Raw genomic sequence first — 27,709 nt, 5'->3', positions numbered from 1 at the left:
CCCAAGGGGGAGTCAAGGGGCGAGTTGCCCCAGGCCCCAGCAGAGGGAGGATACTGTGCTCAGAGGGCCTATCCCCCACACACTGGCCAGCCCCAGCCTCTAATGCTCTCAGCAGTGACGGTGCTGTTCCCTGACCGGCCTGTCTGGATAGCTCTCCCTGTGGTTTTCTTGGCCCTTTTGTGTTTCCTTCATGACACCTGCTGGCTGGAATAAGGGCACTTTCCTGCTCACACTCCGCTGCTGGTCTCCCTGACTAGACTCACCCTGCAGAGCAGCACCCCTGCCCCCAGGGTCTTGCACTCACAGCAGGCTCTGCCCATCGAGATGAACTTCCCACTCCCATCTTGGAGAGCCAGGAAACTGAGGCTCCCAGGGTGCTGTGACTCAGTGGGGGCTTCCTCCTTCTTGCCCTCCTTCTTCTCCTCCTCCTCTCCCACCCAGAGGGGAGAGGATTGGGCACCAGGTCCTGAGGAAACCCCTGGGTATACCCGCTGCCCCTTCTCGCCATCAGCAACAAAAATTCAAGGCCCATCTGTTACTAATTACGGCAACTATTTGGTGAATAAGCTCTGTGTGGGGGGCAGTGTCAGGGCAGGCTGCTAAGGAGGAAAGAAAGCTAGTGAGCTGGAAGCCATAACAAGCCAGATACCATGCAGAAAGGAAGATGAAGTGAAAACAGGCTTTGATGGAGCCTCAATTTCTTCTTTGTAAAGAAGGGAAAGAATGGGCAGGCCTTGGCTGTAGACCTGGGGATTGTTTTCTCATCCGTGAAAATGGTATGAAGATCCCCCCTCCCCAAAGGCCTTTGTGAGAATTAAGTGAGACAGTGGATATGGAAGCTCTAGGTGGCCAGAACAGCAGCTGATTTAAGGGTTGAGTTATCAGTTTCTCTCCCCACCCAGCAACCCAGTCTCCCTTCTTGGGGAAGAGCCCCCAGGTTTGCCCTCAGAGAAGGCCCCTCCTTGTTCTCCACCTGGAGGTTTGGGAGGACAGAGCAGATAACCCGCCCCTTGCTCTAGGCCTGATTGATTTGCATGTTGCATCCCACCAGCGACAGCAATTGGCCCAGCCATGGGTGTGTGACCCAAGCTGCACCAATGAGGCTCAACTCTGGGACTTTTGCTGGAACAACCAGGAAGAGAAGTCCCCTTTGTAGGCTGGGAATTCTAGGCTGGGATGAGGCAGGCTGTGTGTGAGGCCAACGCAGGGAAACGGAATGAGAGACTCCCTGGATCCAGTCCTTCACCTATGACACCTATCGTCTTTTTAGTTTTCTTTTTACATTTAAAGTGGTTTGGGTTAAGTTTCTCAAATTTATAACCCAGAGTCCATAGCAAAATAGGGATGGCTTAGCCACAGTCTCTTCTAACACTAAGTAGCCTGACCTTTAGCCACAGTCTCTCCTTCAACATCTAGAAAGTTCTTTCTGGCTACAGAACAAAATTCAGGCCTGAGCCCCCTCCCCTGGAAAAGAAAGCTTGGCCCCCCCACCCCTCTCTGAGTGGCGAGCTGGGGCTGCTCTTACCTCATCAGCCAGGAGAAAGAGCTTCTCTTCCCAAGCAAAGTGAATTACATCTTCTATGCACTTCCTGCTTTGTACCTGACCTAAAACATCCGCGACAAAACCAACATTTAGGCTGCGATCCCATTTAAATTTTTCCCAGGTCAGAATCCCATTCAGAATCACTCAGGTGTCCTGTGTTCCTCAAGATTCCAAGAGATCACCCACCCCGGTTATTGTGTACAATGGTGTAGTCAACTCCAGGCCCCCTGGAGCCATCGGCCCCATCCCGTCTGCTCACTTAAGCCAAGGGTGTGGAGGGAACAGTGTTTTCACACCCAAGTTCCTTGTTATTCTTACCAGAGGGGTGCATGTGTGTCTGTGCTGGAGGACAAGAAGGTGTGGAAGTGTCATCAAGAGCAGGAAAATAACCCTGAAGGGGTAAATCACTCCCTTCGTACTCTCCCACAGCAAACGACGGAGAGACTAGTGCTGGCCGACGGGTTCTGGGTGAAAGTGATCATACTTCACTCCTCAGGAGTCAGATGCAACTCCGTGAGGCAGGAACAGGGTCCATAAAGGCCGACTGTCCAGCCCCAAAGTGGGCACAACACATGTGCTCAGTAATTATTTGTAAGTGAACGAGCCTGGGCACAGTATTGGCAGAGCCCCTGCTGTCACCCAAGACGATGATGAGCACCCCGCAGCCTTCAGCGCCCGTCACACACTCCACCCCCTTCTGGGCTCGAGCAGCACACACAGTGGAAATATCCACGGCCCATTTTAGAGAAATGAGTGCAAACAGCGAGATTTCAGTCCCTTGGATTATAGGTCAGGCCACAGGTGCACGCAGGAAAGGAATAACTGTGGCAAGGGAGAAAGGGGATCCCCAGTATTTCCTGAGAGCCTCTATGGGTGTGGCCCAGGGAACACCCGAGGTGCTCAGTGCACCCTGGGAAGGCAACACTGCATCAGGCTCGCTGACTTCCTGAAAGAGGTGATGCTTGTTTTACTACAAACTGGGGCGTGTGTGTGAAAAAACATGTAACCACACACACATATACGTCCAAGTGTGTGTATATGTGCCGCTATCTGCATCTGTTGGTGCACATACACGTACATGCATATATCCATTTATGTACACATTCACAACAGTGGACTCAAGCACGCCAACAATCATGAAGGTGGCCCAGGACTGGGCAGTGTTTTGCCCCATTATCCATGAGGTCGCCATGAGCTAGAGCTGATTCAGTGGCAACTGACAACTGTGTATATATACACACACTTACATGTGTACATATATATGTGTACGTATATATACACATATATACAGACAGACACACATTTATGACCAAAAAACCTATCGTCATGGAGTTAATTCTGACTCCTAGCGACCCTATAAGATAGACTAGAACTGCCCCACAGGGTTTCCAAGGCTGTAGTTTTATGGAAGCAGATCACTGGGCTTTTTTTTCCTATGGCGTGGCTGGTGGGTTTGAGCAGTCAACCTTTCTGTTAGCAACTGAGTGCTTAACCACTGCACCACCAGGGCTTGTGCTCTCTCTATGTCTTGATGTAGAACAGTATGTAGAGAATGTTACCTTTTTATTAAAAATCACATGCCCAATCTTCTCTATGCAGGAATATCTCCGGGAAGAAGCTTACACTCTTCTAAGAACATGGCATCACTCAGCCAGGATTTTGGCCTCAAACTATCTAAGCAACAACCCAATTCCTTTACTAAGGGGACTGACCTTTTCCCCTGCCAAACAAGCACCAAAGGGCTTCATATGCTGCGATCTCAGGGTTCCGGGACTCTTGGGGTGCGAAACAGCCCCTGGTTTCTGCAAGGAACCAGTCCCTGTTCTCACAGACAGACAGGGGCTACCGAGGGGCACAGCCTGCCTGCAAACCTTCCTGGTCTTACCCTCTCACAAGCTGCATCCTGCTAGATTGAAGCACAGGTTAGAGCAACAAGTATGTGCAGAATTACGTGCACTGAATGGTAAGAACTGAGCAAGAACCAGGGCCTCAAAAACCCTTCAGCCCCTTACAAGAAACAAGACCCAGATGTATGCAGGTACTTCCACAGGATGCAAACCTGAAGACAAAGAGCTTAATTCTCTGCAGTGCCCGGAACACAGCGATCACTTAGCAATACCTGCCGAGCGAAGGAGTGGCCAGACACGTGGACAGCACTGCAGGACGGGGAAAGGCAGTACGGGGCTTCAGAGGGGCCAGAGGCTGTGCCCAGCAGGGGGAGACACAGACTGCCTCGCAGAAGTGGTGACTTTCTAAGAGGCCCTGAAAGCTGGAGAGGGACCTCCCCGGTACCTCTCACAGAGGCTGGGCCAAAGCGACGTCTCGGAAACTGATGGGAACGTCCATGTGCCTGCCCAGCAGCTTCTCTTCTCTGAGTTACAGATCTCGGTCGTCTGGAAAGCCCCACCCCCCTTCTCTGCATCCCAGCAGAGGGCATGGGACACAGACCTGACCAGAGATGGGCAGGTGACCTGACTGGGGCCAATGGAAGGTCTGGCCTGGGTCTTTGTTGGAATGAAAGTCTGGCCTGGGTCTTTGCTGAAATGATGGGAGAGGCTTGCCTACAATGGCTGGAGCTGCTGAAGGCCATACCAAGGACAGATCCTCCCCCAAAAGGAATCCAACCCAGAGGCGGCAGAGCTGAGAAATAGAGGCTCATGGTGACAGTGACACTGGTCCAGGTGTGCTGCCTTACCCGATACAATCCCTTAAGCCTAAAATTGGGTTTCTGTCTTGACGCCAAAAGAGGCCTGGCTTAATACCGCAGTCCATCCTGACACCTTTTAGCCAGCGTGATCCCAGCGTGTGGTCCAGACAACATATATGGCCATCACAGGCAGGTTGCTATTTTCTATCCACCATCTTCCAATAGCTGACTAATTTTTCTTCCTTAAGGCCTCAGAGAGCAAAACTAGCTAATTCCTTATCCTAATATACATTCCAAGTTTTGTTTTAATATACATTCACATGACCCGTTTCCCTAGAATGGGAAAATCTCTGTGCAGTTATTCTTTTCTAGTCAGGTAAAGATCAATGCGGACACCGGGCCAAGAAAGTACCAATTCTCTAATGTCAACAAGTTATATGGCCTCTTTCCTTGGATGCTGTAGGACTCACTGTTCCAAGTGTAGTCTTGGGACCAGTGGCCAGAGCATCGCCTACTCATTAGCTGGTTAGACATTCAGATTCTCAAGCCCAGCCCTAGACCAACGGCATCCAAGTACCTGGGAGCGGGCACAGCAGGCTGTGTTTGAACAAGTCAAAGTTTGGGAACCAAACTCCAGTTCTCAACCTCAGCTGCATAGAATATTGACACCTGGGTCCCATCCCCGGAGATTTCGGGGTGTGGCCTGGACATGGAGATGTTTCAAAGCTGCCCGAGTGATTTGACTGTGCAGCCAGGATCAAGAACCCAGCAATACACCATTTCCCTACTGCAACATGGCTGGAATCCCGATTCCTCCCCCAAGGAGCTGGGGCAAATAAACTAGCGCTAACGTCAGCTGCACTCATTTTCTGTACTCGAGAATTCAAGTGCTGCTTTCAGCTGATGGAAGCATGATTTGATGTTCCCGAGAAGCAGATTCCACAATCAACTCCAATGCTTTTTGGCCTGGGCCCAATTTATCTCAACAAAAGAGGAGAGAGGAGCCCTTGTTCTCTGTATACAAATAGCATTGGGGGCAGATGAAGCCAGCAGCCCAGAAAGACCAGAACAGGCAGGACTGTGTGTTTGTGTATTTGGTGTTTTTTAAAGAAAAATGTGCAAAACTGGGGGTGCTTCTCAACTTCTGGACACAGTTTTTTTTTTTTTTTTTAAATACATTTCTTTCTCAGGCCTCAAGGTAAACAGTAATCCTGTATCAAAGAAAAACGAAAACACACAGCATTCTGAAAATGAGTTCAATGGCAAGTAGGAGTGAAAGAAAAATGAGGCCTGTGAGTTTTTAAAGAAAGGATTAATGGTATGTGTTTAAATAACTTAAAAACAAAAAACACTGCCATCGAGTAGATTCTGACTCATAGCAACCCTATAGAACAGAGTAGAACGGCCCGCAGGGTTTCTAAGGAGCAGCTGGTGGATCCCAAATGCAGACTCTTCGGTTTGCAGCTGAGTGTTTAACCACTGCGCCACCAGAGCTCCAAAAATAACCTTAAGGTGGCGACTTTTTGTAAAAGCAAGGAGAAGAGGAAAAAAACTCTTCCTAATAACACAGCCTCGGCCAAGAAAACACCTGCTTATTCATATCCTAACAAGGCCTACGGCGAACCTCACGGCTTTAGATCAGCGGAGAGGATCATGTATTATTTCTGAACTAAGTGTCCAGCAGCCCAGTATGCCAGCCGCCCTCCTGCCTCCAAGAAGCTGACAAGGAAGTGAAGCACAGACCTGTGGGGTTCCCGGGGTTGATGATGCAGAGCACCTTGGGGTCACAGTGGTCTTTGGCCTCCCGCACGGCCCGCCGGAGTTCGTTCACGTTCAGGGCCCAGCAGTTGTCCTCGTCCAGGTAATAGTTCACCTGGACGGCACCCAGCTCCGAGATGACCGCCGAGTAGAGTGGGTACTGTGGGATGGGGATCATCACGCCCGTCCGTGACTTGCCGCCCCCCGAAACCAGGATCTTCAGGATTGTCTGCAACAGAGAAGTCGCACCTAGAGGGCCACTGCCACTCCCTGCCCTTTGCGGATCGATGGGTGGACAAGCTAGATGGCCCTGAGCCCAGCTTTCACCAGCAGCCCACTGTCTGCTTCCAGTACGACCCTGCACAAGTTGCTTAACTCCTTCAGGCCTCAGTCTCCTAATCTGTAAAATGGGGTCTGCTGAGACCCTGGGTGGTGCAAACTGGTAACACGCTCAGCCACTAAAAGGAAGTTTGGAGGTTTGAGTCCACCCAGAGGCACCTCAGAAGAAAGGCCTGGTGATCTACTTCTGAAAAATTAGCCGTTGATAAACCCTATGGAGCACAGTTCTACTCTGACACACATGGGGTCACTGTGAGTGGGAACTGACTCAGAAGCACTGATAAGGAATAAACAAAATGTGTTAGAGTTCTTAGCACGGTGTGTGGCACACAGTTAAGTAGGCGTTAGTATATTTTAGGTCCCCAAACTGGCTTGGAATTATCCTGAAGCCCCATGCAGTATGTCTGGGGTGGGGCCCAGGGATCTGATTTGTCAGGAACTCTCAGCACCCACGGTTGGAAGGTCCCCCTGGACAAAAAAAAAAAGGCACTGTCAAAATGGATAAAAATTGAACAATACCACCTACTGCCACCAGGTGGCGATGTGACCTGTTTCCAAGTTGAGTGGGCCTTGCGTTTGCAGGATTCCTGAGAAAGCAGGCCAGAATCCTGCGGGAAGTGGTGATAATTCACAGAATTAATACGCCAAGGCTCTGCAGGAGAGTCCCCGCCTCACACACAGGTTTAGACCCTTTCTCAGGCTCAGTTCCTTGCTGTGTCACAGTGGAAGAGGCTGTGGCTAGGGACCGGGAGCCCCAACATTAGAATCCCAAGTGTCACAAGAGGCTGACAGAAAGCAGGCAGACCATTTAACCTCTCTAGGCCTCAGTTTTCTCGTGGGCTCCAGTAAGAGTTTATGCATTTGAAATGCTTTGGAAAAGGAATAAAGCACTCAACAAACATCCGAAACAATAGCAATGAGCCCTTGGAGGCCAAAAGACAAAGGTAAGCCCATTAAAGGATGAAGAAGTCAGACAGCACCAAGTGAGAGCATAACACCCACCTAGCACTGAGCCAGGCTGGGGGAGGAGCTGCTGAACAGGAATGGGGGGGCCACAGGTCCCGGCTCAAGCCCAGGACTTCAGACTCCTCTTGCCAACTAACCACTGATATCAACCCCCCTCACTCTTTCTGGATTCCCTGGGTGGTGCAAATGATTACTGTGCTCTGCTGATAACTGAAAGATTGGAGGTTCGAGTCCACCCAGAGGCACCTCAGAAGAAAGACCTGATGATCTACTTCTGAAAAATTAGCTGTTGATAAACCCTATGGGGCACAGTTCTACTCTTACACACATGGGTCGCCATGAGTCAGAAATGACTCGATGGCAACTGGTTTGGTTGATTGTGTCCATGGCTAACACCCAGCCCAAGCCACCTCCTTCTCTCTCTCCTCCTAAACGGTCCCTCACATCCATCACGCCCCCTCCTAGCCAAAGTTAAACTCTAAGAACATAAATCTACGCTTCCCTCCTGCTTCACACCCTTTAATGGCTCCCTGTTGCTCTTAGTACAACAACTCAAATCCTTAGTGTGGCCTCCAGGGCCCTGCAGGACTCGGCCCCCGTCTGCCTCCCCAGCTCCGTTTCCACAACTCTGTTCTCGCGTGTGAGCATCCACCCAGAGGCTCCTTTTCCAAACACCCAGCCTCTCTCCAGCTCAAGGCCTTTGCACATGTTGACCTTCTGCCCCGAACACACTCCCTCCCGCCTCCTCCAGTTGGCTCCCTCAGCCCTCTGCTCAGTCTTCCTGGGGAAGCCTTCCTGGACTGTTCCCTCCCACAGTCTGAGCTCCCGCTGCTCTGCTGTTCCCACCTTGTACAACCATGTCCTTCTCTTCACTGCGGGACAGGAACTGAAGGACTGTGATGTGACATGTATTTATGTGATGCAAATGCCTGTCTGCTCTGGCACTAGTGTGTAAGCAGATGCCAAATGTGTTTGGCTCGCCTGGTCTCTCCAGCACCTGGCACAGTAGGAACACAAGCCTGTGCCTCGTGAAGGAAAGACGTGCTACCAGACCGACGGGCACACTTGAGTGTCCCACAGCCCCTCTCCAGCTGGACTTGGAAGCAAGGGGCAGGAACAGCAGGCTGCCGGGGCAGGTGGACAAGAGGGCAGCCACTCCCTCCCCCAGGCCTGCCTCCCTGCTGGTGGCTCCAGCTTCAGCCCGAACATGCAAGGCTGTTTCTTCCCATAGGTGAACTCTGGACGATATCGAGCTGCCCTACACGTACAGAAATACCATCGCTAGCTCCGGTGGTCAGGTAAATATTGTCAGGTTCTGCAGGCACGCCGCCATCTCTCCTGGTAATGTAGGCAGCCACATCTTCGCGGATGCAGTTGACACCCTGGCTAGCACTGTAAGATCCTGTAAGACAGCAAACAAAATAGTGACTGGAGGCAGACAGTCTGGCTCTGCAGAGTTGGTGGGGTGTCCAAGTAATTAACTGGGAGAGGGTATCAGGTGGGGTCTGACTCCCACTGCTCCGGGCTCTGTAATTCTGATGAGCTGTTTAACCACCCATCTGGGCTTCATCTACCTGTCTTCTAATCCATCCATCCATCCACCCACTCATCCTTCTATCCACTCATCTACCCAGTCTACCCACCCATCCATTTACCCACTCATCTACCCAGTTGAACCATCCACTCATCCATCCACCTACCCACCCACCCATCCATTCGCCCATCTGCTCATCCATCCATCTACCCACCCATCCACTCATCCATCTGCCCATCCATTAAAAAAAAAAAACAAACCAAACCTGTTGCTGTCGAGTCAATTCTGACTCACAGCAACCCTACAAGACAGAGCAAAACTGCTCCATAGGGTTTCCAAGGAGTGCCTGGTGGATTCGAACTGCCAACCTTTTAGTTAGCAGCCAAACTCTTAACCACTATGCCACCAGGATTTCCACTCATCTATTTAACCACCAATATTTACTGAGTCAGCTCCTAACCAAAAGGTTGCAGTTCAAATCCACCAGCAGCTCCTTGGAAACCCTACGGGCCAGTTCTACTTTGTCCTACAGGGTTACTATGAGTTGGAATTGACTCAGGGGCAACAGGTTAGGTTGGTACTATGCGTCAAGCACTGTTCTAAGCCCTAGCTTTTGCCCACTCTTCTGGGGATTTACACAAGTTCTGTGACAATATAAGTCACCAAAGCTGGAATTCCTATGCTTTTGTTAATCATCATTGCTTGCCCATGGTTTCACAGAACTTAAGAAATGGGTCTCTCACTCATGTTAGCCCAAAATGGCACTGCCTGCTGTATGGTTAGCCCCAGGAGCCCAGAGTTCTGACTGTCATCAACCACAGACTGCTGGGGCTGCTGGGCGTGCCCCACATGTCAACAATACCCTCAGGTTGCCACTGGGGTGAAAAATCAGGGCACTGTGTATATGAAGTTCAAACACACAGAAACCTTATCTATGGTGCCAGGAGGAAGAACAGTGGTTGGGGGCAGTATTGACTAGAAGTGGGCACAAAGTTGCCCCTGGAGTGCTGAAAATGTTCGGTATATTGATCTGGGTAGTAGTTACATGGGTGGACACATGTATAAAAATTATTCAAGCTGTTCATTAGTATTTTGCATTTTACTGTTTGTTACACCTTCATAAAAAGTTTTTTTTTTTTTTTTAAATGTCAGTCCTCCATTTATTCTTTTAAAAGGAATTAGAAATTGCTTAAACGTACACAAAATCTCTCTACAAGGAGCCACCAACCGGTGAGGTGGATTCTCTGGGGAAGCAAACAGGAGGCTGAGAGTCAGAAACGGGAGGAAGGGCTTTCACTGTATTTGCGTTTATACCTTCTGAATTTTATACTATATCTAAAGAAAACCAGCCTACTTCTTCTAAGGCTACTGCAAGACCATTACCAAGAGACAGGGTGGGGTTTCTGGAAAGTACTACATTCTTCCCTGGGGCCTTTACACACATTATTCCAGGGCCTGGCACCCAGAAGCACACAGTCAAATATGCTGAACTGAAACAGCACTAGCCTGGCTCTGCCTCAGCCTCTCTGTGCGGCACTGGGCTCACCACCCCAACCAGCTGTAAAATGAGGGGACTAGACCAATCCTCTAAGGTGCCAAATGGCGAACATTAACATATGTCAAATCTAGATGATAGGTACAAGGGATTTTGTTACATTATTTTGGGTATTTGAATACATTTTAAGTATTTTGTAAATTTAAAAATGGGAAAGGGACAAATGCGGGCCTTAGAGAATCTTCCCTCCGCTGAGTAAATTATTTGATACTTCTGCACTCCCTTGCTCAGAAACCTTGCAGGGTTTCCTATTTCCCTCTGCTTTTTTTCAATGCCTCCCCTCTGCTCCATGGGGTCTTGTCCATTCCACCCCAGCCAGGCCTCCCCTCCTTCCTGTCTCTATCCTATCTGCTCCCTTGAATTCCCAGGCCTTCACCATTGGCAAGCTCCCTGCACCTGCAGACCACTGACCTTCTACCCTTCTAAGGAGGCTCCAGGTTTGTTATTGCTCCAAACCAACTGATCCTTCAAGGTTCGGCTCTCACCTGTCTCCAGGGAGCCTGTCCTAAAGATTCCACCCCTTTCCTGGCCTATAATTTCTCTAGTTACTTTATATAGAGGAAGCCCTGCCTCCCCAGCTTGACTGTAAGCTCCTTGAAGGAAGGGACCATTACTTATTTCTCCTAGAGCACCTAGCCCACTGTTGGGCCCTACCCTGCCCTCCCATGCCTCTGCTTAGAACCCAGTGCCCTGAGACTGAAAGCAAGCCTGCCTCCCAGAGCTTACAAACGGGAACCACTGCCAAACTCCCCAGCCTCATCACACGCTGCCACACTCTGGCTCTACCTCACTCAGTCTCACTCAGTTCCCCAAACCTCGGGGCCTTTGCACGGGCTGCTCCCTGTGCCTGGCATGCATTCACAGATTCTCTCTTACTCATCCTTCAGGTCTGAGTACCTCCTAGGTCATGGATGAGGACAGGCTCAGAGCGTCCCTGCCTCACCTGTGCTCATGAGCTCGTGGGACAGAACTTGGCACGGGTCACAAAAACCCCAAAGGCCACCGTGCTCTTGCTACAATGCTCCAAGAGGGGACTCACATGGACACGGTTCCCCGCCCCCACTTTCCCCAGCCTTGCCTGGCACAGCTGCAAAGACTTGATGATTCTGACTCAGCACAGAGGAACAAAGACCCCGTGCCCCTTCCATTCGCATCAGGCACTCACATGAGGTACACAGAAGGCAAACTCCTCCTACCCCTGCCTCTTGGTTGGAGCTTCCAGGGGTCTCAGGCCCATGGTCACGGGGTCTTTGAAAAGTACCCTTCCCCTTGGGGCTGCGTGGAGGCTGCTGAACCTCGGGGCTGTTGGGCTGCTGTCTGCCAGCCTGGGGTTAGGCCTCGACACACAAGGCCACTGGCCCACATGCCACCCAGGCTAGCCCCTTCCTGAGAGGGACACCACTGAGGACGTGCCCAGGCTCAGACAGAGGCCTGGCAGGGAGACTGCAGCCAGGAAGTGGGCACAGGGCTCTCGAGACTGGGCAGAGCAGGGCAATGGGGGGCAGTGGGAGAGGCAGGGAGGTGAAAGGGAAGCTGATGCCCTGCTAAGCAAGCCACAAGCCTCCCCATCTCCTTCTCAGTTCCTCAGTCCAGAACGTCCTAAAAAAGCCTTGAAGAACAACTGGCTTCCTCCAGGTGAGGGAAGCTGGATTCCCCAAGTAGGCGCTGGGCAAAGGAATGGGGCAAAAATAAACAGATGAAAGCAAATGAGATAAGAACAAAGATCCAGCAGCCCAGAAGCTGGAAATCCATCTCAGCAGGGGGAGAGAGCTTTATTTTCACGGCTACAGGGCCACGTTCCCGGCCTCCCTCTACGGAGTCCACCTGTGCTTGGAGTGCAGCTCTGAGTAAGGAAGCAGTGAGCTGGGCAGGGGCCCTCAACAGAGGGTGATGGGAACTCAGAGAAACGGAAGGGTGAACCTGCACAGTCAGACCGGAGGAGGAGTCTGTGAAAAGAGAACCAGGGTCCCAGTTACATGATATCTCTAGTGCATACAGCCCAAAGCTTCTGAGTAGTCACTGGGGGTGGGAGGAGGGCTCACTGCTTAGGGGACACTGAGCTTCCCTTAAGCAGTCGGTACAACCTGGGAACCGGTAACGGAGACGGTTGAACAACATGGTTAACATAATGTCACTGAACTGCAACAGAAAGATTGTTGAAAATGTCAAATGTTTTGTTACATATCTATTTACCACAATTATAAAATAAAAAAAGGAAAAGAAAATTCCTCACTTTTCATCCCTAATGAAATTCTAAAAAAATTCTAAATTTGAAAAAAAGGGCTGGGTGGGGGTGGGAGGGTGGGGAGCCAGCGGGAACTCAGGAGCTTCCCCTCCCCGACAGCTGGCCATGCTCCCAGACAGGGCCTGATGGCCGGCGTGCTCGAGGCCACGGAGGGGCGAACACTGGACCAAGTTGTGCCCTTTGCTTCCACTCGGCCTCCTGCTGCCGAGGCCAATCCTCTGGTGGAAAGTTCCTCTGTTGCAGCTGGCGCCCAGCCCTAAAACCCAAATCCAGCAACGCACACACGCTCTTGAGCCTGAAGTGCCCTGATCCTTGAAAGGCTGCCTGTACAACGTCAGCTCAGCATACCGCAGTCCCGGCTGAGAACATTGCTCCGTATTCTCTACGCAGCCGGCCCCACATGCACGCGCGCACGCACCACGCTCCATTCAGCCAGCCCCACGTGCACGCAGGCACGCGCACTCATCACCCTCCATCCTGCCAGCCCCACATGCACGCAGGCACGCACGCGCCCGCGCATCGCCCTCCATCCAGCCGGTCCCACATGCCCGCATAGGCACGCATCACCCTCCATGTAGCTGGTCCCACATGCACGCACGCACACATACACGCACGCATCACCATCCAGCCAGGCCCACATGCATGCACGCACCAACCTCCATCCAGCCGGCCCCACATGTGCGCACGCACGCACGTGTACACACGCATCACGCCCCATCTAGCCGGCCCCACCTGCACGCAGGCAGGTGTACACACGCACCACCATCCAGTCAGCCCCACCTGCACGCACACGCGCACACCGCCCTCCATCCAGCCGGCCCAGGCTCTCGCTGGAACACTCGCTCTGTTCACGCCCTCTGGGGCCGGGCAAGTTGGGCCTCACCCAGGCTGTTCCCGCCACAAGCCTGTAGGATCCTCCGGGCGCGTTTCTTAGCGTCCTCTGGGAAGCTGGGGCTGTTCAGCAGGTTAGGGTAGGTGCACAGTGCCATCACCTGAAGGAACAGAGGCACAGCTGGGCTCTAGCACCCCCATCCCAAATCGCCAGGAGGGACACAGCCGACACGGGGCAGGACGTATGGGAAGACGAGACTTTGAGGATCAGCAAACCTGTCCACGAGTGCTCAGGCCTGGGGGCGCTCAGGGAGTGTGTGTGGGAACACCGGGCTCTCTGTAGCCCACGAGGAGGTGCCGAGAGGTGGGAGACACCATGACGCCTCGGGCCCGGGCTTGGGGCCAAGGGTGGGCTGCCAGAAGCAGAGATGTGGAACAGGGAGGCTGTGAATCAGCCCTCGGCCCCAACCCTTCTGTAAAGGGCAGTGGGTTCACACACCTAAGGCCCCAAGAGCCAGGGGTCTCCCAAGCAGGGGCCAGGCCTGAGGGGCAGGAGGTCCCAGCTGGCAGGAGGACTGCACCGCCCCTCCTTACTCTCACCTTGAGCTCTGCTCCCCACTCCTACATCCCCCTTTTCCTGGACTCCTCATCATCACCCCCTTCCTCGCCAGAGCCCCAAACCAGGTCAGTGTCCACATCTCTGTTAACATAGAAAATCACCTTCACCCCACAAATCAAGAGGATTAAGTAAGAAATGTGTGCAAAGATGCAGTCAGCTGGCCTCAGGGGCAAGTCTAAGCTGGCATGGTGGAGGGGCTGAGTGAGGAGCACCAGGGGAAGCAGGGTTCAGGGCACTGAGCTCAGCCGGATGGCTTTGGGTGGGCCTGGATTACCTTCACCTGCGCAATGGGCAGTAGCCAGCCTGCCTGCCTCCGAGCAGCCTGAAGACCAGAGAAGGTGCAGAACGCCTGGGAAGCCAGCACCAGGCAGAGAGGCAGCGCCTGCCATGGCTGGCGGGGCTGGATTTAGAAAGGAGCCTGCCAGTCAGAAGAGGCTGAGGCAGCAGGGGCCTGTGCATGCCCTGTGGCCCGGGGAGACAGTGGGGACCTTGTTCTGTCTCCATGTCTCTGGCAGAACCCCTCTGCTGGGCTCCTCCTTCTCCCTGTTTGGTCTGGGCCCAGCTTGGGAACTTGATTTCCAGGGCAGCGGGCAGGCTCTTGGAGGTCCGCAGCGACCACAGGTAGAAGGGAGGGAAGCATGGTGGACGCTCTTCAGGCCAGTGCCAGTCTCAGCTCTAGCCCTGCTGCCCTGTGTAAACTCCCTTAGGCCCTGCTGGCGGAGGCGCCCCAGCTCCTGCCCCCTCCTCAGCACGGGGAAGTCTCCTGCCCCAGACAGCAGGGCAGGATCTCACCTCCTCTGTGCACGCTCCCCTTGCCCAAAGCCATCCAGCTAGTGAGCAACACTCAGACCCAGGTCAGGCTAACCCAGGAAGCTACTGACTTGCCCATCACAAGCCACCCTGCAGCCCACTGGGCCTCATCACCTCCCCCAGCCCCTGCCTACCCACGATGCTCTTGCTGACCAGCTCCTAACTCAGCGTCCAGGACCGTAAACCATGGAGGACGGCCCTGGGAACCTTGTATACCACACCAACCCCAAAATGGGTTTAGCGATTTGAGACAACCTCAGAAAAGGGAGGAGGCTAAGGGAGAGAACCTGGGGTATTGGGCACTGGGGGCAGGGGGAGGGGGAAACTGCTACTTGAATGGCACCTCCGTATGGGGTTCTGGTATCTGCAGTGTCCCAAGAAGTCTGGATGGACGGGGTGGCAGAGGTGAAAGGACCTGGCTGGCCTTGTAACCCCACACTGGCCTCTCCTAGCCTCCGGTTCCCAGCTCTCTGAGCAGCCTCTGCTCACCTGCCGGATGAAGGTGATTGGCTGCTGGCCCATGGCCTGGGCATCCCCGATGTTGGCGCGGATGACCTCAGTGAACGGTTTTTTGATACCCTGAGCAGAGAGAAGGCAGCAAGTGGTTACTCAGAGACACTCAGACCCTGCATTCCAGAGGCCTGGCAGGTTCCCTCAGATGTTCATTAATAAGCACCACTAGTTTCAGCCTGATCAGGGTCAGGTACACTGCCTGGTCACCTTTGATCTTCACAACCACCCCAGGAGGAAGAACTGCTCTTATTCCCATTTTACAGATGAGGAATTGAGGCTCCAAGGATTAAGCAGATTGCCCAAGGTCACAGGACTGATCAGTACTTGAATGCCAACCTCCCGAGTTCACTCTTCTCAGTCACTCTGCTCCACTGTTTCCTGAAAGGCCCAAAGAGCCTCCCAGGGTGGCCAGCACCCTGAGACAGCTGCAGGTGGACAGCCGGTCTGTCACCTCACAGGGCTGTCTAAAAGAAGGCTCTTGGGCGAATGTGGCAAGAAGGAAGCGGCAGCCAGCAGAACACACCAAAGCATCCGCGAGAGAAGCCCACCACGCCTCCACACCCCACCCCTGAGCACAGCTCCAGCTCGACAGCACAAGTCAACAGCCAGGGACCTGAAGACTCCCTTGACCCCACCACACACCATCAGCCGGCAGCAAGCTTTCAGGGTCGTCCCTTGCCACTTGGGCCTTTAGGAAGAAGAATGTGGCCTGATTTTCACATTTTTCAGAAAAGCGCCAGGGATGGAAGGCCTGATGGAGACCTGAATGGAGGCCATTGCTTAAGCAATGTGTTTGGCACAGAAAAGGGATCACAGGGAGGAGGAACTCGGAGACCCCTGCCACGCCACCACAGAGGTGACTGAAGGACACCCCGGCCCTGCAAAGGAGGAGATGGGGTTTGGCATGAAAGACTGGTGGGATCTGGATATGTGGGCGTTCCTCATGGCTCCCTGGTAAACCTAAACAAAATTAGCCACTGGTTAGCAACAGCCTCAATGACCCATCCCCCTCTCCCAGGGTGATGAAGGGATTATCTGAGAGCAATAATGTGAAATGGCTTGGCAGAATACAATATCATCACCCTACAAATCCAGACCACGAATGAGGTTGTCAAGGTCACAGCGGAGAAAGAAGGATGGGTAACAGGAGGTGACAGAGCCCGAGGCCCGTTTCCAGCTGCCCTTTCCCCAAAGGCACCCAAATACAAATTAAAAACAAACAAACACAATTCTTGGTTTAGACAGTTGTTTTTTCCTCCATGTCATGGAATGTGTGAATGAAATCAACTTGAGAAAACTTTGCTTTTTAAAAAAAAATCAGTAACATCCAGCTTAAGAAAGAACCAAGGGGCTTGAGAGATGAAAGCAACTGTAAAACAAGTCTCCTAGCCCGGTGTCCCCACTAGAAAACTAGAAGCTTCCAATCCCTAAGCTCCTCCCATATAGAAACTCTTTAGTGACTTCTGGAACAAGGAGGCATGGGGCGCTGAGAGGGTACCCCAGGAACGGTCCCGGGCATTTGCAAGCAAGCCAGGGACTGAGAAGTCTCGAAAAGCTATGCTTCGAGTTCAAATCCACCAGCTGCTCCTAGGAAACCCTATGGGGCAGTTCTAATCTGTCCTATAGGGTCACTATGGGTCAGAATCAACTCAACGGCAACGGTTTTTTGGTTTTGTACCAAGTTCTTCAGAGCTGGTCAACATGGAGGAAGAAATCCCCAGGGGCACTGGAAAGAAGGGATCCAAGTCCAGAGAACCAGGGTGAGGGGCACAGCACTGCCCACTGCACTGGAACTTTGCCAGGGGAGAGAGCAAGTACCCTGGAGAGACACGGCCTGGAGGTATGCAGTCTCGGGGCTTCATTCTGCAGGTGGAAGCCAAGAAGGCTGGGGGTTGCAGTAGCTGCCCTGGCCACCGTCTACAAAGGGGTGAGCCAGACCCACCCCCTGGTACTGGCTGGGCTCCTAGCACAGAGCCCTCTGTCAGCATGACTGGCTCAATGCAGCCCCCAGGCCTGGCCAGCTGAATGCAGGTGATTTCCAGAGTATAGATATAGCCCCTTCTTCAGCAGGGAACAAATCTGTCACTATCTCAAGGGGCAGGAACCAACACACAGCTGCAGGCCTTCAGCCAGCCTGTTACAGGGTGAGAATAATGCCCAGAACAGAGCCCTGGATGTTCCTTCCCCAGGCCCTCCCCCTGAACCATGCAACTGATTCAGGGCCTGTCGACAAGAAGCCTGGGGAAATTGAGCATCTCTTTTCTTGGGTCTTGGCACCTGCAGATACTTTGCTATGATGGATGAGCTGTGGGTGAGAAACTGGCTCCCTCAGTGGAAAAGGGTCAAGGGGACAACCCACCCAGCCAAGGGCCATCACACAGAGACAATTCTAGGTAGCCTTTGCATCTGGTCACTCAGGGTCCACATGTGGGCTGGGAAATGCCATGGGTTTGGGGCAGACTCCTGCCCATGGTGACTCTTCCAGGCCTGGTAGGCACACCATGGTGACCTCACCTCAGGCCTGTCCCCAGGGCCCTGCCTGCTCAGAGGGACTAACAAGCAGGTAATGTACTGGCTTCTTCTCATTGCACACTGGAGCCCACCTGTTTAATGCACCCAGTGCTGCTTCCCCATGTGGTGCTGAGCTAAGGAAGGTCTCACCTGGGGAGGGTTCCCTTCCCAGCACTGTGGCTCAGGTAGGGAGCAGGGGAGTAGGCTCCCACGCCCCAGGGATGGCATGTTTCACAGGGTGTTGTCGTTATAGTTGTTAGCTGCCATCGACCCATAGCGACCCCACCCACAATAGAACAAAACGTTGCCAGTCCTGCACCATCCCCACGACTGGATGCAGATAGGACCACTGTGATCCATGGGGTTTTCATTGGCTGATTTTCAGAAAGAGATCACCGGGCCTAGTCTGTCTTAGTCTGGGAGCTCTGTTGAAACCTGTTCAGCATTATAGCAACACACAAGCCTCCACTGACAGGTGGTGCTGCACACGGCGAGCGTTGGCTGGAACTGAACTCAGGCCTCCAACACAGATGGCAAGAACTCTGTCCTGCACCACCACTGCCCCTTCAGAGGGAAGGAAAACAGATCTATGATTGTCCTTGCCAGCCCAGCTCCAGCATCGTCATGTGAGGGTTCAAGGGCAGACGGATGAGCCTAATGGCACACGTTTCCTCATGTAAGGGATGGTTCTTGTCATCCATGTGACATGTGGGCAGACAAGGCTGAGCGGGGCCATTACTCTCAGAGTCCCTACCTCTCAGTCAACAAACACTTTTTCATCACCCGTGCCTGGTGACAAAAGTAATCAAGGCAGACAAGGCTGGTGGAACCCAGCCTGGTGAAGGATAAGAAATGGGCATGGTGAAGGGGCTGGATGGGGGTGGGAATGAGGGCATGACAGCCCCAGGAACGTCTGTGAAAAGGCCTTGAGGTTCCTAACCCAAAAGGAGTGATGGGTGGAGACCGGGGCAGGCAGGAAGCCTTACAGAAAGAGGCCCCAGAGATAAGCCCCAAGTAGACCCCACATTCCCTGAAGACAGCTGCATTTCCCAGCTGAGGAAACCCTGGCTCAGCACAGGGTCTGGTCTGGAGCACTGGGGAAGACAAAGAATGCTTGGAAGAAACCAGAGCCCCAGCTCTACACGCCCATGATTAAGAGATTAGGTGGGAGCTCCAAGGGTTGAGTTTCCTACCTAACCACCCAAGCAGGCAAGGCTGGACCTAGGTCCTGAAAGGGTTGTTGTTAGGTGCCATTGAATCAGTTCCGACTCATAGTGACCCTACGGACAACAGAATGAAACACTGCCCAGTCCTGCGCCATCCTCACGATCTTCTTATACTTGAGCCCGTTGTTGCAGCCACTGTGCCAGTTCATCTCATTGAGGCTTTTCCTCTTTTCACTGACCCTCTACTTTACCAAGCATGAAGTCCTTCTCCAGGTATTGATTCTTCCTGACAACATGTCCAAAGTCCGTGGAGACCCTGAAATCGGAGGTCAACGGGAGAAGCCAAGATTTGCAAAGCAGAAGCAGGGATGGAATTTGAATGAGCTCCAAACAGGATAATTCAGGACAGTAAGGCTGAGGCCTAGGGAGGAAAGAGCAAGCCACAGAGCACGTTCCCAGACCCACAGAGACTCCAAGGAGGGAAGTAAAGTGGGAGTCTTAGCATATCAGGTCTATTAGCAGCCTGAGAACAAAGATTCTTTAGAGTTCTAACTGGCTCGTAGCTGTTCCAAGTCTGACCACTAACATTATCAAACCAGTTTTTAGGAGAACTAAACTGGCCCCATTTTGCAGAAGAGTACACTGCTGCCACAGTGCTGTGAACGACTTGCCTGAGGTCCCCAGCACACACAGGTAGAGCCCAGGTGGCAGGGCTGTGTGGCTTGGGCAGGGTGGGTGGGTACAGGGTTCTTCCCACTAGAAGGGTATATAGCAAATTTCATAATTTTAAAGTGGCATCTAAACTCTAAAGAAAACGACCAATGAGATTTCGCCACATCCAGAGGTTCCAGTCTTAGTTCTTAGCCAACTACAGCACTGTGCTCTGCCACCCCACACCTTTACCGGTGTCTGGACACAACACGCACTGATGAACACGGTGCCAATCAGCGGCCCTTTTCCTGAATCCCATTTCTGAATGTTTTTCCCCGACTGTGTTTACTTTGGAGCCCTGGTGGCACAGTGGTTAAGTGTTTGGCTGCTAACCAAAAGGTCGGCAGTTTGAATCCACCAGCTGCTCCTACTCTGACCTATAGGGTCGCTGAGTCAGAATCAACTCGACAGCAACAGGTTTGGTGTTTACTTTTACAACTGGAAAATGTAAAGCCATTCCCCATCTCCACTTGTGCTTACGCCCACCCTCTCTGTCCTTCCCCCCCCAACCCCCGCAATAAAGCAAGAAAAAAAGAAGCAGACTGAGGAAGAGCTGACAGGTCTTTTCAAAACTCCTACTAATTGCAGCTCATTTTAAGTGCTGCTCCCAGCGAACACCCAAGAAGCACAGGATCTGAAGAGCTAAGACGGGTTCTCCTCCTTGGAGCTGCTGTCAGGGAGGCACAGGGCCCCTCTGAGAACACACGGGGTGGTAGCGGAATAGACTGCCCTGTGCTTGCCCACTCAGCCCATCCCCTCCTCCCTCTGGCTCTCCTTTCAGAGGAGCAAGGACAGGACTCAGCTGGCCCGCCGCCCCAAAGTCAAACACCAAAGCCATGTGTCCGACCACACACGCATAGTGTTTGCAGAGGATCTGGTGACACATTCCATAACGTAGCACAGAGGCCATGACGGGTGCCCCAGGACACCCATGGACAGGCAAGGAAGTTCGAAACTCAAAGCAGGTGGGAACTTCTGAGCCCACCCAGGTCACTTCTCTCCTTATACAGACTTGGCAAACTGAGACCCAGAGAGAATGTGGGATTCACCCCAAGTCATCCTGTTCCCTATAAACCCTAAGCCATTCAATCACCAATAAAACTGAAACCCTTATAACATCAGTGCAGCACTGATCACAATTCAAAACAGAGGCCGAGAAACTGAAGCTGTGCCAAGCAAAAGGCCCCCCTCAAAAAAAAAGGAAAAGACTGGGAAAATGCTGGCTTTTTCAGAAGAGGTATTGTTTAACCTAGCAAAGTGGAGAGGGGCTGTCTCCTTGGGTAGGAAAGGTTTAAAGAGGTGTACAGCAAATGCGCTCAGCTGCTAACTGAAAGGTTGGAGGTTCTAGTCCACTCAGAGGCACCTTGGAAGAAAGGCCTACCGATCTACTTCTGAAAAATCAGTCACTGACAACCCTTGGAGTGCAGTTCTACTCTGACACATGTGGGGTCACCATGAGTCAGGACTGACTCAATAACAATTGGTAACTGGTATACTGGCCTGGCTGAAAGAGTATCTCTGGCACCTCCAGTTGAGCAAAGGAGACGCCCTAAAGCAAGAACAAGAAGGGACAGGTTCAGAACAAAAGCACCAGAGAATGCTGGTGGACAGAAAGAATTTGACTAAGTGGAACATGCGGATGTCTCAGAAACCATAGGATGCCTCTGGCTTAAATAACCAAGAAGTTGGCCTACCTACAATCATTGAGCCACATCCCTGCTGGAAAACCTGTCCTGGTTCCCACTTCCCACCAAAACACGCCATACACTCCTGAGCCATCACGCAAGACCCCCGTCCACCGTTTCCATCTCATCCATCTCCCACATACCTCAACCAGAGAGTGCTCTCCAAACAGCACCACCCCTCTTCCCCCCAACCTCCTGGCTTTGTTCACAGCACTGTCCCCAGCTAGAATGTTCTCACATTTGCTCTGTCTGCTAAAAAATTCCACCGGTCCTTAAGGAATTGGAGCAGGGAAAGGGGGAAGGTACAGGCCCAGAGAACAATATGGCAGTCAGCTCTCTCAAGTCAAAGACAGCCCCACAAACAAACTGTCATTTAGCAGAAGGTCGGATAATCTCTGGAAAACTGCCAGCTCTGCATCTGAAGAAATCATCTGTAAAATGATAAACCAAGAACAATTTAATCCCAGGTTTAACAGAGAGACTTTGCCTCCAGGATGACCAGCTCCAGCTTGCCAGGTGTCAACAAGAAGAGCAAAAAAAAAAAAAAAAAAAAACGTGTTCCCTGCTCCCGGCCCAGCTCTAACTAGGGAGGTACAGAAATGGAACCAGCCTTCTCCAGGGGCAAGCTTTAAACTTAGCCCTGCAAGGGGATGCTGGACTCTGATTTGTCCAGCTCACTGTTTTGAGTCAGCAGAACTCAGTGTGCCAACGGGGTATCAGCAGGTCATAAGCTCAGCATACCCCTATGTCCCCATTGAAGTGGGGGCAAGTGTTCACCATGGCTTCTACCTTGGCCTTCAAGGGACACTAATTGACCATCTTGACCCTGAAATATCGGGATCTGCTGCCTCTGAGAATAAAATCAAAGAGCAGCCTCCCCCTGCCCCCCGCCTTATTTCTGGGTCAGAATTATTTTGAGCAAGCAGCTGGGTGACTACTTCACCACCTTCTTAGAAATCTTAGGTTTACTTTTTTAGATAACCCCTCTTGACTCTGCCTCCTAAATTCCACCCAGATTAGAAGTCTGGTGGCCACAGGGGGCATCTCTTACACCCACCACACCACCCTGGTTGTCGGTAGGCAGAAATCACTCCTGGGTGCGTGGCCAGTTTACACATAGCTGTGAACTCAAGCCAAGATGCCAGCCAGTCAGCCACCAGGATGAAGGAAGTCCCAAGGCCTCCTAATCAAGACCCAGAAGGCCCAAGCCAGGTTACTGTGTCCTCAGAGACAGAGAACAAGGGGTGGCTGGGCAGCTAGCTGGTCAGTCAGGGCTCCCCGGGGGCCTAACCGAACTGAGGGATTCTCCTCCACACCCCTTCCCCAGTCCACCCACTCTTGTCAAGGAACCATTCCTGGCAAAAGGCCTCAGACAGAGAGAAAAAAAGCTTCCAGAACAAACTCAATACTTCTCAGAGCCCCACCCTACCCACTCCCCACCCCACCCCTCCTCCGATTTAATTTCTGGGAAGCATTAATTCACTACCTGCAACTGTTTGTTTTTTTCCTTTACTGACGTTTTTCTCCCCCATCTGGATCCTGGTTGCACGCGGGCGGGGCAGCCACGTAACGCTCAGCACCTGGCACCGTGGGCCACTCCATTATAATCGATGAATTCAATTCAACAAGTGAACCGTATCTGAAGGCCTTACTTCGTGCCAGGTGCCCGGCACCAGTGGGTGCAGGGAGGAAGGAGGTCACTTTTGTTTTAGCCAAGCTTGGCAGAATGAAGGTGCTGGCGTGGGGTGGGGGAAGGCCGGTGGTCGAGCCCCAGTGCAGGGCCGTGGCCACTCTTCCTGCAGCAGCGCCCCAGCCTCCCCGGGCTCCCCCGCTCCGCGGGCCCCAGCCCCTGCGCTCACCCGCTGCAGCTCCAGCTCGATCTCGCCGGCCTTGAGCACGATGGGCCCCCGCACCGCGTACTCCACCGCCTTCACCTGCGGGTTCATGGACTCGAGCGTGAGGATGCGCTCGCGCGGGCTCCGCTCGGGCCGCACCTTGAGCACCGCCGAGGCCTCGGCGGCTGCGCTGCTCTGACTTCGGCCCCAGGGGCCGGGGGGCCGGGGGCAGCATCCCCGCCGCACCAGCAACGCCGCCAGCTGCATCGTGCGCCCGCCCAGGGGAACCTTGGCACAAAAAGAGAAAGAACAAACACGTCGCGCACGGCCGAAACGGACGCCCGTCCTCCCCAGCCCAGGGCTCCGTCGGCGAGCTGTGCCAGCCTGGCTCCGGGCCGGCGCCCCTCTCCCGGCCACCGGCACCCTGTGCCGCACCACCGCAGCGCCCAAGCACTGCTCAGCCGGGCTGTGCAAGGCGGCGCCCCGTGCATGCCTGCAACGTGCCTGTCGCCGCCTGGGCAGCCCACGCCGCTCCCCGGCTAGCGCGCGCGCCCGGAGCTGCTCCCCGGCTCCACTGCCCGCAGCCGCATCCCGGCGCCCGCACCACCCGGCCCCGTGCGCTCGCACACCCCCAGCCGCGAGCCCGCCCCCGGCCCGCGCGCTGGCCGCTGGGTCTTGTAGTTTCCCGGGCCGTTCTCGGCGCAAGCGCGGAGACCCGGCAAACTACAACGCCCACAGTGCTCCGCGCGGCCCGGGCGGTCCAGGCGGGGGCCGGGCAGGGGCCGGGCGGGGGCCGGGCCGGAGGCTGGAGCGCTGGGTGCAGCCCTGCGAAGCGCTGGGAGGGCTCTTTGTCCCGGCCGCCGGGACCCGGAGCCAGCTGGGCGCTGGGCAGAGGCCGTCGTTGCAGCCGTGCGCCAATGTGGACTACTCGCAGCTTCTCCCGGAGGCGCAGCCCCCCTCCCAGCACCTGCAAGGACGCGGCCTGCTGGCTGGTGCAGTCGCCGTCCCGAGTTTCATCATCCAAGGCCAGGCGGGGGAGCGGCCGCTCGCCAGGGCCGGTGGGAAGCGGGGCCAGGAGTTTGGGGCTTAGCTCTGTCGTGCTGGCCACTCTGGAACGTCACTTTTCTTAGGGGTAAAACGGGGTCCCCATAGCCTCTAGAGGTTATTGTGAGAACTGAAGACCAGCTTTTTCTCACCGCTCCATGCAAAGCCCACCTCCACTAACCAAGCCAAACCCGCTGCGGCCCAGTGGACTCCTTCTCAGCGACCCTGCAGGACAGAGTAGAACTCCCATAGGGTGTCCAAGGCTGTAATCTTTTCCGAAGCAGACTGCCACTCTTTCTCCCACAGTGTGACTGGTGGGTTCGAACCGCCGACCTTTCGGTTAGCAGCCAAGTGCTTTTAACCACTGTGCAACCAGGGCTCCTTCTACTTCTACTTCCTTGTTTTATTTCCTTCCCAGCATCTGGAGTGACCTTGTTTAGGTACTTTTTACTGGTTTGCCTCCCCCATTAGCGGTGTAAGCTCCAGGAGGCAGGGGCGGTTATCTGTCTTGTTCATCCTATTCTCAGCACCTCTATTAGTGCCGTACGCCTAGTAGGTATCCACTAAGTCTTTTTTGAAGAACGAATGGTCAGAACAAATTTTTGGCAAAAGTCTATCCAGGGAAAAGTCTTCCTGGATCTGTTAGAATGAGTACAGAGCAAGACTCGAGGTGCTGTTGTTGTCCTTAGGTGCCATGTAGTTGGCTCCGACTCATAGCAACCCTCTGTATACAGAACGAAAAGTCGCCCTGTCCTGTGTCTTCCTCACCTGAGTAGGTATATTCGAGCCCATTACTGCAGCCACTGTCAATCCATCTCATTGAGGGTCTTCCTCTTTTTCACGGACACTTGTGAAAGGAGAGAGTGTAGGATGGTGCCAGCAACGGAATCAGTAGAGCCAGGGTCTGACTGAAGTGACACAATCTACAGAAAAGACATTGGTGGAGCCACTTCCTCCTCTGGGCCTCAGATCGATTCCCCGCCTGCTAAATAAACTGTATGAAATGACCTTTAAAGTCCTTTCCAGTCTTGGAAATTCTGTGAGTTTACATGTTTTCAAGCAGAAAAACAGCTCAAAGGACCCATCATTCCAAAACACACACACACTCAGAGGCACATGGATACACACACACACACACACACGCACGCACACGCACGGTTTCTGAAACCTGAGGGCAAAAGGCATACAATAACCAAGGCAGCGTAGGGAAGACGGCGCCAGAAAATCCAGATTTGAATATGGTTTGTATATAGTTACTTCCTGCTAGGCTGACTTTGAGCACATTGTTACTTAGCCCTTGTAAGTCTTAGTTTCCCCATCTGTAAAAGGGGCATAACAACACCTACCTCATGGGGCCATGGAGAAAGTCCAGTGAGGTAACTTTGTAAAAGCCAAGTTTGGAACCTACTGCTGTGAGTCGCTCTTGTTTATCCTTGTCAAGAGAATGCCATACGTTTTGATTAAATAAATTGATTACCAATAAAGGGGAAAGGGGCCTAGGGAGGACAACAGAAACCTAAGATACCCGTGAGTATTCGTAATGTCAGCAACTGACTTGAACACAGAGTTGTGTAAGCCTTCCATCCACCGTTTCCGCCCCCAGCATCTGTGTCGACACTACCTATTTCCCAATCTCTTGTCTTAGTGGCCATGAACTCAGTCTCTAGCTCACACAGTGCACTGAGCTGCTCTAAGGACCCCACTGCCCAGCTGAAGACACACACACCTCTCTACATCTAGAATGGCTTAACCTTGACCTACATATAATGTAATCAGTGTCTCACTGTCCATCCATGGTTCAGTGCAGTGTGTCCTTCTGTCGTGCTGTCTTCGTCCCTGATCATAGGGACAGGGAACTGGGAGGGACAATATAGAGAGGTGAGCACAAATCCATTTTCACAACTCAGAAAAACAACACCTAGCAAGCAGCCTACCTACGTGGGTTCCTACGTCATCATCATACAAAACAAGTGGTGTCCCAGACGTTGCCCTCTGCTAACCTATGTGTCTTAGATGGCATGTTTAGAAAGCTCCCTTGCTTTCGTATGAGCCGCACTTCACAGTTTGCAAAGCACTTCCTTGCCGCTCATGAGTTGGAATCTCACAGTAAGTAGAAAGGGCAGGCACTGTCAGTGCCATTTTACAGGTGAGGCTCAGGGAGGTTAGGTGGCTTGCTCAGGTGGCAGAGATAAGTGCGGAGCAGGAGCTGTGATTCCTAGCTCAGTGCTGCAGCCCACACAGGTGGGGTCCGCTCTTAGTTAGCTGTCTGGGTTTGGAACTTTGAGCTGCCTGTGGCAATATGTCCTGAGCTGTTAAGGGCTTTTGGATGATAGTTGTGGTGATGATGATGATGGTATTTCAGTGCCTGGGGCTGTTTAAAGCCAAGGTGGGTCGCTTTAAACAACAGAGATTTGTTTATTTTTTCTCTGGAAGCTCTGTGATTTATTCTGAGGGATTGCAAAAACATTCTAATAATCACTGAAATCGTGGAAAAACATTCTGATTTATAGAAATGATATTTTCTATACTAAGTGTCATGGATTGAATTATGTCCCCCCCAAAATCTGTATATCAGCTTGGTTAGGCCATGATTCCCAGTATTGTGCGGTTGTCCTCCATTTTGTGATTGTAATTTTAAATTGAGAGGATTAGGGTGGAATTGTAACACCACCCTCACTCAGGTCACCTCCCTGATCCAAGGTAAAGGGAGTTTCCCTGGGGTTTGGCCTTCACCGTCTTTTATCTCTCAAGAGATAAAAGGAAAGGGAAGGAAGCAGAAAGCTGGGGACCTCATACCACCGAGAAAGCAGCACCAGGAGCAGAGCGTGTCCTTTGGACACGGGGTCCCTGCGCCTGAGCAGCTCCTCAACAAGGGAAGATTGAGGACAAGGACCTTCCTCCAGAGCCGACAGAGGGAGAGAGAGCCTTCCCCTGCAGCCGATGCCCTGAATTTGGACTTTTAGCCTACTTTATTGTGAGGAAATAAATTCCTATTTGTAAAAGCCATCCACTTGTGGTATTTCAGTTATACCAGCACTAGACGACTAAGACACCAGAATCTCCTGGAACAATTTTTAAAACTATTGATTTCTAGGGATCCACCTATTGTTGTTAGATGCTGTTGAGTCAGTTCCGACTCGCAGCGACCCTATAGGACAGAGTAGAACTGCCCTGTGGGGCTTCCAAAGAGCAGCTGGTGGATCTGAACCACCGACCTTTTGGTTAGTAGCCATAGCTCTTAACCACTGCGCCACCAGGTCTCCTGTTAAATTAGAATACCTAGGCCTGGGACCTGGGAATCAGTATTTTACTGAGCTCGTCAAGTGATTGCATTCATTGACAGATTCAGGAACCTTTGAGCTACAGTTTGGAAACTGACTCCCACCCCTCTACCCAT

The 27,709-nt window shown here is 52.7% G+C and overlaps 1 protein-coding gene across 1 annotated transcript in view; it reads right to left on the bottom strand.

Annotated features, from left to right (window-relative positions):
• The window catches only part of GPT2 (glutamic--pyruvic transaminase 2), a 31,394-nt gene extending 7,859 nt beyond the window's left edge, over positions 1 to 23,535 (bottom strand). The window contains exons 1-6 of the mRNA XM_003416343.2: positions 23,293 to 23,535; positions 15,337 to 15,426; positions 13,471 to 13,579; positions 8,522 to 8,655; positions 5,934 to 6,177; positions 1,526 to 1,605 (exon numbers count right to left, since the gene is read on the bottom strand). Of these exons, the coding sequence (XP_003416391.1) occupies positions 1,526 to 1,605; positions 5,934 to 6,177; positions 8,522 to 8,655; positions 13,471 to 13,579; positions 15,337 to 15,426; positions 23,293 to 23,535 (900 nt within the window). The remainder of the gene's footprint in view (positions 1 to 1,525; positions 1,606 to 5,933; positions 6,178 to 8,521; positions 8,656 to 13,470; positions 13,580 to 15,336; positions 15,427 to 23,292) is intronic.
• Between the last annotated feature and the right edge of the window lie 4,174 nt (positions 23,536 to 27,709).

This window comes from Loxodonta africana, chromosome 21 (assembly GCF_030014295.1).
Source record: "Loxodonta africana isolate mLoxAfr1 chromosome 21, mLoxAfr1.hap2, whole genome shotgun sequence".
NCBI classification, from domain to species: Eukaryota; Metazoa; Chordata; class Mammalia; order Proboscidea; family Elephantidae; genus Loxodonta; species Loxodonta africana.
Note: the sequence above shows the minus strand (reverse complement) of the source record. Positions and strands in the feature narration are given on the sequence as shown.